General features: G+C 41.1%; 1 protein-coding gene and 1 long non-coding RNA gene across 16 annotated transcripts in view; one reads left to right on the top strand and one right to left on the bottom strand.

Moving 5' to 3' along the window:
- Window positions 1-11,945, bottom strand: part of LOC120407592 — a 75,115-nt gene extending 63,170 nt beyond the window's left edge. For both annotated transcript variants that reach the window (XR_005600127.1, XR_005600126.1), the window contains exon 1: window positions 11,829-11,945. This is a non-coding gene — a long non-coding RNA (uncharacterized LOC120407592). The remainder of the gene's footprint in view (window positions 1-11,828) is intronic.
- Window positions 1-14,877, top strand: part of TJP2 (tight junction protein 2) — an 83,794-nt gene that overhangs the window by 51,454 nt on the left and 17,463 nt on the right. For 7 of the 14 annotated variants that reach the window (XM_039543296.1, XM_039543293.1, XM_039543295.1 and 4 more), the window contains 7 exons: window positions 5,126-5,179; window positions 8,110-8,150; window positions 8,264-8,388; window positions 10,098-10,200; window positions 11,038-11,683; window positions 13,371-13,474; window positions 13,696-13,849. In XM_039543296.1, coding sequence (XP_039399230.1) covers window positions 5,149-5,179; window positions 8,110-8,150; window positions 8,264-8,388; window positions 10,098-10,200; window positions 11,038-11,683; window positions 13,371-13,474; window positions 13,696-13,849 — 1,204 coding nt within the window. In that variant the 5' untranslated portion in view covers window positions 5,126-5,148. The remainder of the gene's footprint in view (window positions 1-5,125; window positions 5,180-8,109; window positions 8,151-8,263; window positions 8,389-10,097; window positions 10,201-11,037; window positions 11,684-13,370; window positions 13,475-13,695; window positions 13,850-14,877) is intronic. The other 7 variants (XM_039543297.1, XM_039543299.1, XM_039543301.1 and 4 more) reach the window with 1 other exon arrangement.

Genomic DNA, 14,877 nt, shown 5'->3' on the forward strand with positions numbered 1-14,877 from the left:
CAAGGGGCTACTGATCCATCTATTCTAGCTATTAATAAGGCATCTGTCACCTTGGTATCTGAGCACCAGGAATATTTAAACAAATCCTGATAGTGATATTTTAATTAGAAGTATTGTATTGGCTGAAGTCACTACTGAACTCATACTGGCTAATTACAGTAAGTTTCATTTATATAGAAAACACTACAGTTCTAGTTGAAGGAAAACTTTAGTAATTTGATAGATAAATAGGATTCATTTCTTTTGCTTGTGCCTCTTGTCAGCAGTTCTTTCACTGTGTGTGGGTAATGCAGTAACCATTGTGTTCCTGTGAGACTTTTTAAAAGAAACAAATACCATAGTCTCCCTTTGCATTTCTTTCCAGCTAGCCAATGACATGAAAAAGTCTCAAGGATAAAAGGTGCTTTTCTCTTGGTGCATTTAGAGTAGAGACCCATCTTCTGCCTTAGGATAATGATTTATAACAAAGCAGGAATTTTGTTCCTGTGATAGAGGGTTAAATCCTAGTTCTGATACAGTCAGAGCTCCTCAGCTGGTGATTTATAACATTCGTAGTCTTTCCATCCCTCTCATTCTCCTTCTTTCCATTAATCTGTCAGTATTGGTTAGCATCTCAGCACTGGCAAGCAGCAGTACATTTTATAATGTTCAAGAGATTATTAGTTGGAGATTTAGGGCAATGCAGATGTTTTCAGGGTCTGATAGACGACCAAGGTGACCATTCAATACTGTGCATTATATAGCTTGTGTAATTTTATCAGTATGTCCAGAACTAGTTCTCCTGTCTTGGTAATAGATTTTTCTTTCCCTGATTTGTTTTCACGACCAGCTAACACATTTCTAAGCATGACTGTCCTCGTCCATTGACACTGATCTGCTCAGGCTCCACTGCTGGCAGTCTACCAGATAGCTGTGAAGAGACCTTGCTGCTGGGTGTTCAGCCTCCAGAGTCTGAACAAAGTCCAGGCACAGTCTCAAGGTGTAGATCCTGTCTAGCACCCTGTCCTGACAGCTATGACCATGTGGTCTCCAGCCCAGACCCCGGAACCAGTGCTAGCCCCTCCGAATACTGCTGTATCTTTACACACCTTCTCCCAGAACTCTTCCCAAAGTTTACATCTTCAAGGGGCCACATGGTGGGTATAGCATATAACACAACAGACACTTTGCCCAGAAATCTACCACAGAATTGCTCTTTATTTAATCACGAGACATGTACAGATCTGTAAAAAATAATAATAATAGTCATAAACCCTACATGCATTTCCCTGCCTCCGTTTCCTCATCACTCTGGAATATTCTTTGGGCTCGGCTCAGGGTACGTTCAGCGTCCTTGTGTTGTAACGCATGGCTTGTGTTCTGAAACATGGAGCCTTCTCCCTAGGTCAGCTTGCTTCCTCTGACCTTGGCCAGTCTATTCCTTTCCTCTCCATCACCGGACACCTTCATATGCCCAGGGCCGGCCTCAGAATCTTAAGGGACGGGGCAGTAAGACTATTTGAAATATACACCAAATTTAACTGACTGACTCATTTTACACTAAAAATGTTTTGGCTCTTTGGTGGGAGGAGTCCTTTCAAATTTTACCACTGCTAGCCCACAGCCTGTTGCTGCAGAAATTGAGCCCAGCTGCTTGTCCTTCCAAATTTAGAGATCACTTGATATCTGCTCACATTTTTAAGGCTCTTTTCAAGGGAAACTGCTAGATGGAAATGACAGCTGAGATCCCCTGCCCCCAAGCCAGTACTGCATATAATTTAAAAAACAAACCAACTAGAAAAGCAGAGCAGAAGATGTATCAGTTCCCAAGGGTATTTTTTCTGTACAGGATTCTCCCACATGTTGGAATAAGGTAGAGAGAGACAACAAAGTAGCAACTAGCAGCAGCAATTTAACTGTCTAGTGATACTGGCCTGCTGGTGACACGGGAATAGCTGGAAGCACCATTATTTGACAGATGATGATTTCACTGACCATGTGTTTCAGAAAGTAGGTTAATCTACTCAACCCAGGGCAAGAATGCTTTAATAGTAATGATTTTAACTCCGTAACTCTTTCTCTGTCTGTCTCTGTCACTGTCTCTCTGTCACTAGGCTAGATGAGAAGACAGATGTTTAAAAATAGTTCTATAGGTTTTAACACTAGCTCCTCTCTATAAAACCTCTGCTTTGACTTTTATAGTGTATTTTTGCTAGTTGTAGCTCTAGATCTTGATTTGTAGGATCTGCTAACTTCTGAATTAGAAAACTTAGATTATCTATCCATTTTTAGAGAGACAGTATTGGTGCATTATTAATATAAATATGCTTGTATTGGTGTATGTTAAGATGTATTTCTGTGTTATAAACTGATACGTGTGGAGAATATTTTGGGTGTTCCTTAAATAATGCTTGGAGCAGGGACTATAAGCTTTTTTTCATCCAGTGACCTCATAGCAAAACATGACCACCTAGTACCCTTCAGATGTACCCAGAATTGGCTGTGTGGATTCTTTTCCTGTGACACTTCATGGGGTCTTTGACCATCCAAGAGAACAGAAACAACTGTGTGCTTAATGGTCTGCTGCTGCAATAAAACAACTGTACTGGAAACATTGGGTACACTTCAAAATAGTTAGTTAAGATGGGGATAGTCTAATAGAGGTGGACTTATTGTAGTTAACTGTACTTCTAAAAACACTACACTTACGTACTTCCTTCCTTCATTTCTACCCCTTTCTCGATTAGTTGTTAAAGCTGGTCAAAGTTCTATTTAAACTATTTTTCTATGGAAAACTGGGTTTTTGTGTAACGGAATTTTTGCTTTCCATGAAACGTGTCTACTTTCAGTTGAAAAACTGAAGTGAACATCTTTTTTGTTCATAAACAGAAAATTTCCATTCAGAAATGCAACTTTGGTGCCCCATGGGATTGGTAGTTCGGGTACCTCATGCTCTCATTTTTCTCTATGGGCCAGAGATTACATCTCCTCTTTGCGCAGCAGCCATGTGATTCCTGTGATGAACCACAGCGTCTCAGCAAGAAGGGAGACCGTGGTGCATTGTGGGAGATGTAATCCAGCCAAATCTGTTACCCTGGCTCCCTAACATCAGTGCTGAGTTTTTCTTATTTTCTTAGGTTTAGATGCTTTTTTTTCCTTCCTAAAATGTATTGCTGCTAAATTAGCGTCTCGGGGAGGGGGTTTCCACTTGTAAATACTCCTTTTTAACACTGGAATCTTATTAACTATGATGTAGAATTCAAAGGTCAGATTTCCTGTCATTGATTAGGAATGTATTCTGAATTGCCCTTGGTCTTGAATTTGCAATATTTTGTCCATTTTCAGAATCCAGACAGTTAATGGCAATATGTTATGATTTATTTTGTATTGGCCCAGGGAATATTCACTGAACAAGGTGTTACCAGAGTGTATGTACATACATATGTGGGTGCACATGGGAGACAGGAGAGATTCCAGATGACTGGAAAAGGGCAAATATGGTGCCCATCTATAAAAAAGGGAAATAAAAACCCAGGAAACTACAGACCAGTTAGTTTCACTTCTGTGCCAGGGAAGATAATGGAGCAAGTAATTAAGGAAATCATCTGCAAACACGTGGAAGGTGGTGATAGGGAATAGCCAGCATGTATTTGTAAAGAACAAATCATGTCAAACCAATCTGATAGCTTTCTTTGATAGGATAACGAGTCTTGTGGATAAGGGAGAAGCGGTGGATGTGGTATACCTAGACTTTAGTAAGGCATTTGATACGGTCTCCCATGATATTCTTATCAATAAACTAGGCAAATACAATATAAGGTGGGTGCATAACTGGCTGGATAACCGCACTCAGAGAGTAGTTATTAATGGTTCCCAATCCTGCTGGAAAGGTATAACAAGTGGGGTTCTGCAGGGGTCTGTTTTGAGACCAGCTCTGTTCAATATCTTCATCAATGACTTAGATATTGGCATAGAAAGTACGCTTATTAAGTTTGCAGGTGATGCCAAACTGGGAGGGATTGCAACTGCTTTGGAGGATAGGGTCATAATTCAAAATGATCTGGACGAATTGGAGAAATGGTCTGAGGTAAACAGGATGAAGTTTAGTAAAGACAAATGCAAAGTGCTCCACTTAAGGAGGAACAATCAATTTCACACATACAGAATGGGAAGAGACTGTCTAGGAAGGAGTATGGCAGAAAGGGATCTAAGGGTTATAGTGGACCACAAGCTAATTATGAGTCAACAGTGTGATGCTGTTGCAAAAAAAAGCAAACATGATTCTGGGAAGCATTAACAGGTGTGTTGTGAGCAAAACATGAGAAGTCATTCTTCCGCCCTACTGTGCGCTGGTTAGGCCTCAGCTGGAATATTGTGTCCAGTTCTGGGCACCGCATTTCAAGAAAGATGTGGAGAAATTGGAGAGGGTCCAGAGAAGCGCAACAAGAATGATTAAAGGTCTAGAGAACATAACCTATGAAGGAAGGCTAAAAGAACTGGGTTTGTTTAGTGTGGAAAAGAGAAGACTGAGAGGGGACATGATAGCAGTTTTCAGGTATCTAAAAGGGTGTCATAAGGAGGAGGGAGAAAACTTATTCATCTTTGCCTCTAAGGATAGAACAAGAAGCAATGGGCTTAAACTGCAGCAAGGGAGGTTTAGGTTGGACATTAGGAAAAAGTTCCTAACTGTCAAGGTGGTTAAACACTGGAATAAACTACCTAGGGAGGTTGTGGAATCTCCATCTCTGGAGATATTTAAGAGTAGGTTAGATAAATGTCTATCCGGGATGGTCTAGACAGTATTTGGTCCTGCCGTGAGGGCAGGGGACTGGACTCAATGACCTCTCAAGGTCCCTTCTAGCCCTACAATTTATGAATCTATAATATATATAAAAACCTGCTAAATTCTAATATATATAAATATATAAACCTGCTAAATTCTAATATACATTCCCTCTCCAATTTTTTTTGGTTAGTCTCATTGTCATTTGACATAAAAACAAATGTGTTCTGTAGCCGACTCCATCGAATACTTAAAATAGTTGTTTCAACAGTTTCTGAAATGGGATCTTCCAGATTTTATTTTGGGGTAGTTATTTGTTTATGTTGCTTGTTGGTTAATTGCTTTTTGGTTTTTGTGTAACAGGCCGCAGGCATGGAAGAGCTGATATGGGAACAGTACACTGTGACCTTACAAAAGGTGAGAGCTTGTGTTTATATTTTTAGTTTTCAAATTCTCTATTGCTGCTTTTATTTTAAGCATGTGCTACTACAATTTTTATTAACCTATTTGGAGCTGAAACTTGGTTAAAAGACTCCATTAAAATTCCATCTTTATTACTGTTCAGTTTTGAGCAGTGATGGTCTAAATGCAATATAGATAAATATGTAATTGACTAACATAATACAAAAACAAGATAACTCTGTTAGCAGATACGGTTACCAGGAGTACTTCATAATCTCAGATGTGGAGCTGCATTGCAAATACATTGAGAAATCAATGGAAATTTATTCCATTATACTGAAGAGTAGAATCTGATGTAAAAAATATTGTAATCATGATTAAGGCTGCGATTCTGTCACGGAGGTTGTGGAAGTCACGGATTCCATGACTTTCCGTGACCTCCATGACTTCTGCAGCTGCAGTGGCCGATGCAGCTGACCCTGGGAAGCACTCAAGCACCAGCAGTCCTTGGGGCAGCCGGAGCAGCAGCCCTGGGGATCGCCCGAGCATCAGTCCCAGGGGAGGCCCTGGGGATTTCCCAAACAGCAGTGGCCCCAGGGGTGGCTGGGGCGGCGACCCCAAAGGCCACCAGGAGAGCAGTCCCCAGGGGCCTCAGAGCAGCAGGCCTCCAGAGGCAGTCAGCCCTCACCTCTGGAGCAGTGGGGCCTAGGAGCACAGATTTAGTCATGGGTATTTATAGTAAAAGTCACAGACAGGTCATGACTGTGAATTTGTGTTTATTGCCTGTGACCTGTCCATGACCTTTACTAAAAATACCAATAACTAAATCTTAGGGCTAGTCTACACTTACCAGCCGGGTCGACGCGGTGAGTTCGACTTCTCAGAGTTCGAACTATCGCGTCTAATCTGGACGCGATAGTTCGAACTCCGGAAGCGCCGCGGTCGACTCCGGTACTCCTCCACTGCAAACGGCGGTGGCGGAGTCGACCTTGGAGCCGTGGACTTCGATTCCGCAGCGTCTGGACGGGTGAGTAGTTCGAACTAGGGTACTTCGAATTCAGCTACGCTATTCACGTAGCTGAACTTGCGTACCCTAGTTCGACCGCCGCCCTTAGTGTAGACCTGCCCTTAGTCTTAATCATAATTATCAAATGCATATGCTGCTATTACATGTGGGACTAATACAACATGTACAACTCTCATTTTTCCTCTGTTAAAGGCAATGTCAGATATTTCTATCTTTTGAAAACAAATTTTATTTCTGTACATTTTGGGGATTGCAAGGATAGTTCCACACACTTCTGCATTGCCTGGACATTCCAGGCCCCGGAGCAGAATAGAGCAGTTCCGATGATGTTCTCTCTCTGTCCTGCCTGACTCTGGCCCCCACAGGCCATTTGGATGGCCAGGGATCAGCTAAAGGTTGCAGCTTACTTACCCTACAATTTAGTGCCTGCTCTGCTCAAATGAGGCAGAGGTCCTACAGACAACAGCCTCCTTCACAACACAACCCCTAATTCATTCACAGAGCATCATCCCTCTTGTACCCTGAATAAAGCAAGAGTCTAATAATTTTGTGCTAATTATTACAAATGCAAAACCACTTCAAAAACCCACTCTTAAATACAATGGTTAAATTCAGTCAAGAAATGCAATAGTTGAGGATTGGACAGTAATGTTTACTGGGATGGGCAGTGCAGCCAATGTGCCTTTGATGGTACATGGTACATTTACACTTTGTTATATCCACACCAAAGTACACATTTAACTGGAAAAACAGGAATAGAAAATACTGTAACACACAACATGGTTTAGTTAACATTGTTCCCATTGGGCCAAGTTGTGTCATTTTATACCATCTAAGGCTGCTGCCCAAATGATCTAGAGCTTGTTGAAATAACAAGCGCCATTAGCTCTGTCAGTGGATCAAGTCTTAATTCTGTGCTGTTTTTAGCTGGAGGCCTCCTGAACCTGGCCAGTGTCAACCAAGGCTCAGTGAGTCCAATCAACTTCATAAAACTATTTATTGGCCTTCACCTGCTCCTACTGAGATAACTGAGTTTTGCCACTGCTGTCAGTGGGAGTATGGCTAGCACAGAAAGGGCTGTGAAATACATACATTAAACTGAAAAAATGGAGAGAGGAAAAAAATGTTTTCTTTAATGTTTCAGTTATATAGTGAACTTTGATGTAACAAGTAACTTTAGGTATTTTTTCTTTAAACAAACCAGACAGAAATGTGACTTAAATTGTTCCTTTAAGTATAGCAGATGCTACTGGCTTTCCAGCTGTACTAAATAATCAGTATGTGTACACACACACACTCTGAGTGTAGTGTGTGTGTGTGCGCACGCATGTGTGTGTATATATATACACTGCACACTTTGTTGTACTTCTCTGCATTCAGGATTTACTGGTGGTCTGGTTTAGATACAAGTCTTGCTTCCCCTTTCATTGCCCCAGTATATGCTTTTCTGGTTCACATTCAAGCATTCCAAAAGCCTCATGTTATGACAGCCTACCCTTTCTTCAGAGGCAGGTTTGGCATAGATACCTCATGATCTATTAATGCACTGCTTGGGGGTGGTGGATGGTGACACCAGACACTTAGTACACATTTGTAGCTTTATTTTATTAGCAACAATTTTGCATAGTCCCTTTCATGAAGTAGTAATTAGAATTTAGCTAGCGTTGCATGTTCAGTTGTTAATTGTTAGAAAAACTGCTCCAGGGTCTCGAGCATTCTAATCAACTGCAGCTTTCTACTCCGCAGTTAATTAAGTGTGAATTGTTAGCATTGGTGGGGGAAAAACAAGAGATCACACAGGAAACAGTGAGTCCTCTTATAATTTTTATTGGTCACAGGATGACATGCCTGCTTGGTTTTTGACTTTCACAATGGAAACTTCGAATTGGTTACTTTGTGGGTTGTTTTTTCATTCTAGTTTGTGCAACGCTTCATCTGAACCGCATTTTTCTATCTAAAGTGAGTGTTGCTGGGATGACAGTCTGTTGGCTTAATCATAATCTCTGTCTCCATGTTGAAATGTAATCGTGTTCAGTTCTGTTTTATGTATGTGTGGGTTTGGGATTTTTTAGGATTCAAAAAGAGGGTTTGGGATTGCAGTTTCCGGTGGCAGAGACAACCCTCATTTTGAAAATGGCGAAACGTCCATAGTTATCTCAGATGTCCTCCCAGGTGGCCCAGCAGATGGATTACTTCAGTAAGTGTGCTTCCTTATATCCTCCATGACTGGAATGTTTTGCAGATAAAGGTGCAGGTTTGATTTGAGAGCCTGCCCCAGCGACTTGATCCAGGCTGTTTCTTTCTGTAGACTTGTGTGTCAACGGTCCATATTTTAAATGAAATCATACCTCTTTTTTTCTTTATCTCCTAAACAAGTTAATCTACTTTAATGGTGGTATAGTGTATTGTTCTATACATAAGCATGTCTTTGTGTGTTTTTTAAGAAAAAAAAAACTTTAACAGGACATTACTTCTCATGGCAGCCTTCTTCACATACACAGTGTTCTTGTTGACAGCTTTCAACATTATAATGGTGGCCCTTAACACAATAATATCTTAAGCAATTTGCCTCCACATTTAATATGTTTGCATGATGTCTTCATTTAGGCATTGTCTGCACTAGATCTGTTTTCCTGGAACTTTCCATTATTTATGCTGCTTGTGTAGCTCCACCAGCCGTAGGAATGTGAGGATGCTAATGTAGACCAGCCAACAGTGACTCCATCTGTTTTAGTGACTGTATCATCTAGAACTGCTGTGACCAGGGTCAGACAACACAGAAGTTAAAATGCCAATGGCATTATCTATGCTAGGGCGACCTACTTGTGGAGTTGTGGTAGTGAGAAATTTTACAGAAAAAAGGTTGTTCACATCCCCCTAGAGATTAATCTTTTTTCCCTGTAAAATTTAGCTAGTTGCTCATATTCACCTAGATTAGCTAGTGGTTAATGTCCAGAGTGTGATTTTTTTTTTTTTTTTTTTTTTGGCTAGCACGGTTGATTTACAACAGAAAAATCTTCTTTCAGAGTGGGCAGGAGAACTGTACAATAACCTTGCCAAGAACTGTAAGCAAACAGTTCTTGACAACATTTGTGGAATGTTGTGGCTATAACAATTCAAGCCATAGCATCAGGTGGAATAAAGGCTGTAGTTCTAACGTGGCTGTGGAAACCTCTGCTGGAGGTAAAATTCTTAAAATGTGTGTCATGGTTTAAAAGAATGCACCCATTGACCCTTAACAGATTTTGTAAGTTATTGTTTACAGTCTTGTAGCCATGTATTCATGGACTGAATAGACGCACTGGATTTATGGCTTATTTTACACACACACACACACACACACACACACACACACACACACACACACACACACACACACACACACACACACACACACACACCTTTCTCCCCTTTAACTGGAGGGGTGTTAATGGGCCATTTGACCTTGAATGGTCCCTTGGAATATATGCTTATGCTAAACAATCTGTTCCACCTTATATTTAGCTGTGACAGTCTGAGTACCCATCCTAGACCTGAAGAAGAGCTCTGTGTAGCTCAAAAGCTTGTCTCTCTCACCAACAGAAGTTGGTCCAATAAAAGATATCACCTCACCCACCTTGTCTTGTAAGTTATTGTTGATCCTGGAGTCAGCACATCAATCAATCACACATAGAGACATTTAAACCAAAAACCACCAACAATCAATGAATTGTTAAAACTGGAAGAAGCCTTCAGCATGTGGCCTTATTTAAGCTCTCCCAGTTTATATAAACTAATATGAATGTTTAAGAATAGCTTGTGTTCTGTTTTTTATTAGTGAATGCACAGAACGTTTAGAACAAAAGTGGAATTCAATTTGAAAATTAGAGGATGTCCCTTCTAATCCATCATTTACTTCTTTTGTAGAGAAAATGACCGGGTGGTCATGGTTAATGGGACCCCAATGGAAAACGTTCCCCATTCTTTTGCAGTGCAGCAGTTAAGAAAAAGTGGGAAAGTGGCTGCCATTGTAAGTTAACAATTACTAATTCTTTCCATTATAGTTGTACCTATAACCCCAACCAAGATCAGTACCTGCTGTGCTAGGTGTATACACTAGTTCATACACACACAGTAAAACCTTCCATGCCTTAAAGAGCTTGCAATTTAAATAAAAAAGCCAAACTGTGTGTGGGGAGAGGAGAGTATTATCCCTGTTTTACAAATGGAGAACTGAAGTAAGCGGGAAGGGATTAGGTGACGTGTCCAGTGTAACACAAGGAGCCTGTCTGTGGCAGAGCAGGAAAATGAGTTCAGATCTCCTGAATCTTAGTGCAGTGTCTTAACCATATGACCAACCACAGTTAATGTCTCTGTTGTTGCCTTTTTATTTATTTATTTATTTATTTATTTATTTATTTAGATGGAGACAACATGCTGTGCCCTGTACAAGACACACAATGTACAGTCCCTTTCCAAAGAGCTTACATCTAAATAGGCTTAGCACGTGTTTCTTACCTCCCTTAACTAGAGAATATTGTTTGCTTGGGCACAGCACAGGTTTTAGAAGCTTTTTAAAAAAATTACTTTGTTTATCAACTTATGCCGTTAAAGCAATTTAAAAAACCAAAACATTCTTGCTCTGTTTAGATGGATGAAACTAAGGGGATGTTTCTAACAACCAACATAGAATTTTAACCATATCACTTCAGTGTTTTGAAAACAAAGCTTCTTGAACAATAAGCTGCTTAGAGGCTCTTGCTTTTATGACGTAGCATTTGAGATTTTCAGTATTTGGAATATGATTTAAAATGGATGTTGAGAGAAGTGCTGGTTCTCTTCTTTGTTTTGTGTTTAATACAAACAGGTAGTGAAAAGACCACGGAAAGTGCAGCTCACCGCTCTAAGGAGAAGCCCGTCTCTTGACCATGATGATAGAGCTTTCGATGTACTGGATGACCCAGCAGAGTTTGATGGCAGGAGTGCTCGAAGTGGCTATAGTGATCGGAGCTGGCATAGTGGCCATGGAGGTCGCAGCCAAAGCTGGGGAAACAGCCCTGATAGGAGCTACCGAAGAGATCAAGATAGAGGGCGCAACTACAGCAGAGACCACAGCAGGGAACGCAGCTACAGCCGGGATGGAAGTCGTGGCAGGAGCATCGACAGGGAGAGAAGCTTGGACCGAGAACGCAGAAGAGACCGGAGCAGAGGCAGGAGCATCGACAGGGAGAGAAGCTTGGACCGAGAACGCAGAAGAGACCGGAGCAGGGGCAGGAGCATCGACAGGGATGATGGCTATGAACGTGGCGCTGGTGACTACAGCCCACCCAGGGATTACAGTTACAGACATCAGCCTGACCCTAGATACGACAAGGAAGCAAGGAGTCATAGTCGAGACAGACTGAATTCCCACAGCCCCTCGCTTGAACCACGACGCCAACATGACTACCCAGGACAACAGTACCAGGATAGACCTATCAGTGTTCTCCTAACAAAAATCAAACCGAATGAAGGTAGCTGTGGGGGGGAGGTGGGAAATGCTTCTGGTGAAGGGATAGATTTAAGGGGAAAATGGTGTTCTTTCTGTTGGCTATTGGGTGGGTGGCTTTAATAGTCTACATACAACTGTTTACCTACATTCCTCCTCCACTGCCTTACCATTGTGTATGGGTGCCATCTACTCTTTGTCCTTGGACATGGGACTTCCTCCTTGCCTGTACCATCCACTGCTCTAGTCTCTCTGGGTCACTGTGCACTCTCGTTCTTTTCTCCTATGAGCTCACTACCCTTCCAGTTCTGATGGAATCCACGACTTTGAACATGGTTAAATTTACACCAAAGTTAAATTTATACCTGGCACTTATAGATTAAAGAGAACGTGCTGCATCCTGTCTTTTAGTGTTTGGTTTAGTTTAGGTTATTTGCTTTAGTGGAAGGTAGGCGAGGTTTCCAAAAGAATAGTTTGGGTGAAATGGGTTGATAGGTGCACCTCAGGTTCTGGTTCAAACTAGAACTAGTTCATTCATCATTAGAGTAATTAAAAAGTAAACTTTTAGCAAAACGTTGGAGGGTGCCTGGGTGGGTGTGTGGGGGGGTGATTTTAATAGTGTCACAAAAATACATATGCTGTGGAACAAAACTACACTTTAGACTGGGTTATGTCAGGATTTCACTTTATAAATCCTGTCTTCCTGGGATTTATAGAAATCCACTGCATGGGGGCACTTGGCATATTGTAAATCGTCTCTCCATAGGAGCAAACCTGTTCTTCTAAATCTGGAACACACCACTGCATCTATCTTAATAGCATTGGTGGAGGGGGGAGGAATTTTGCACATTACAGGATCACTTTCATTATGAGTTTACCAAAAAAAAAATTATGCTCCCATATGTAAAGATAATGCACACAGAGATAGTAGAGAAAATCTATTTAACGACTTTGCTTAAGAAGTTTGTATGTAGCTACCAGGTGGTAGAAAAACACAATGACCATTCAGAGCTGTAGCAGCCTGTTTTGTATGTGATGGTGTTGAAAATGGGAAAATAGCTTAATTTGACAATTCTAGAACAGGCTTCTTTCAAAACAGATATTTTACTTTTTAAAATAGAAGACAGTGGTTTGGGCCTCTCTATGCTGTGGGAGCTGCGCTGGAATCTAGCCACAGCTGTCCTGCTGAGAACTCCACTGGCAATGGGACTGTCCTGGCATAAAGCCAGAGAGCCAACTCCCTCCCTATCCCCCAACATAGGGGGTTTATCTGGGGAGGGGAGGGACCATGGCTCCACTCCTCAAATACTGTAGTCTCTTAGGGGCTATGCTAAGTTATCCTAAGTTGGTGCCATGACGAGCCACTGCCATTTGAGAGTCGGGGAACCATAAATGCCACCCTAGATACCCCCACTGCCCTCCCCAGACTCCTGCGCTAGCAGAATATGGCACAGGAGAGAATCTGACCCATTAGGTACAAAAACCTGTCATTAAAAAAGTGAAATGTGAGACTGTTGGCATTGTAGGACTGATGTCCCATCCTTGTCTCACCATGTTACCTCTGCTTCTTAAGGGGCCTGATTCCCTTTTACTATAATGTGCTGTGTTGCATGTGATTGTGGTTGATGTGTACACTGTGTAGTTATTAGATGTAAACACTTACTCATTCTGCCAAACTACAGGCTGTGGATTTTTTTCCCTTCCTTTTCTAGAGTATGGTCTCCGACTCGGAAGTCAGATTTTCATAAAAGAAATGACCAATACTGGCCTGGCAACTAAAGATGGTAATCTGTATGAAGGTGACATAATACTCAAGGTGTGTTGTGAACAAAGACATATATGCAGCTTCAGCATGCATTACAATGCTTCTTTCTGTGCTGAGGTGTTTTTGTTTGTTTTTTTTTAATTTGAAAACCTAATTAGAACATCTGCTCACTGGAAAGGGGATGTGCAGATTTGAGCTTTGATATGACTTCTTATTGCCATTTGTGTTCTTAACTGTTTGCTTATAATAGTACTTCTGCCTTATATGTACAGATTAATGGTACAGTGACAGAGAATATGTCACTAGCTGATGCCCGAAAATTGATTGAGAAATCACGAGGAAAACTCCAGTTGGTAGTCCTCAGAGACAAAAAGCAGACACTGCTCAACATCCCTTCGATGCATGATAGTGACTCAGAAATAGAAGGTGAGGTGTCTTAGGGCCAAAAGGTAATGTCAGTTCTACTCTCTGTATAAACAGAAAGTGAAGCTGTTTATATAAAGTGTTTCTCATAGGATAGTGGTAATGCAAGTACCATATTTGATTGGTACCTATATTGCAACTATTTTGTAGAAAGACAAAGAAGCAGCAAACCCTTTTCCTTTGGTGTAGGAAGAACCTTCAGTCACTCAGCAGGCCTTGTGTCATTCAGTGACCTTTCTAGCTGATTCATGAGTAATGTTGACTAAACAAAGCAAAGCCCAACTCACCATGGCTAGAAGGAAAGTCATTTTAATGCAAGGCCCAATTCATGACAATGGTGGGATGAGCTCAGTTTTATTTCATTCTAAGGACACTTCCACTCCTTCCAACATTCTTGCTTTGGGAAGGGTGCTGGTGCCTCACTGGAAACATGATGCTGTTAATTGATTCAGGAAGTGTGTTTCTGGTGTGAGAATATTCAGTGCAGCTTGTTGGAGCTTTTCCTGCTGAGAATGGGTTGTGGCTTGAATTTGTGAGCTACAGGGAAAATTGTTTTTCTCTCTGAAGAACATTTAACAGCTCAGTTTCATGTTGTTTAACAGTGAACCCTCTGGACTTACAAAGAAGAAATTGTGGAGGGCAATGACAGACAAGCCATTTTCTTTTTATTTAATCTTTTACTATGCAAGATTCGGTTTCAGTTCTTCGCAACCACTATCTCGTCTTCATTTTATAATTCTCTTATTTCTATAACAATAAAGATAGGCCTCTATGTGGTGTGTTTTTCTAGCGAGAGCTCAAACCTGTAGGATGTTAATAATAGTTGGGAAAAGTTAACACTTGCTTTTGATGCTCCTTGGAATTTCTTTCTGGATGTTACAAAACCTTCCTGAAATATTTTGTGAGAGACAAAAGCTCTGAGAGGTGCAGGTCACTTCTCTTTCTAGCCCCAGGCGCACACAAATCTTTTTTCCAGAGGGGATAGTTTATAAATATTTCATATTTTGTATCTTGAGATTATTGCAAGTAAG

Source organism: Mauremys reevesii, linkage group 6, assembly GCF_016161935.1.
Source record: "Mauremys reevesii isolate NIE-2019 linkage group 6, ASM1616193v1, whole genome shotgun sequence".
Lineage (NCBI taxonomy): Eukaryota > Metazoa > Chordata > Testudines > Geoemydidae > Mauremys > Mauremys reevesii.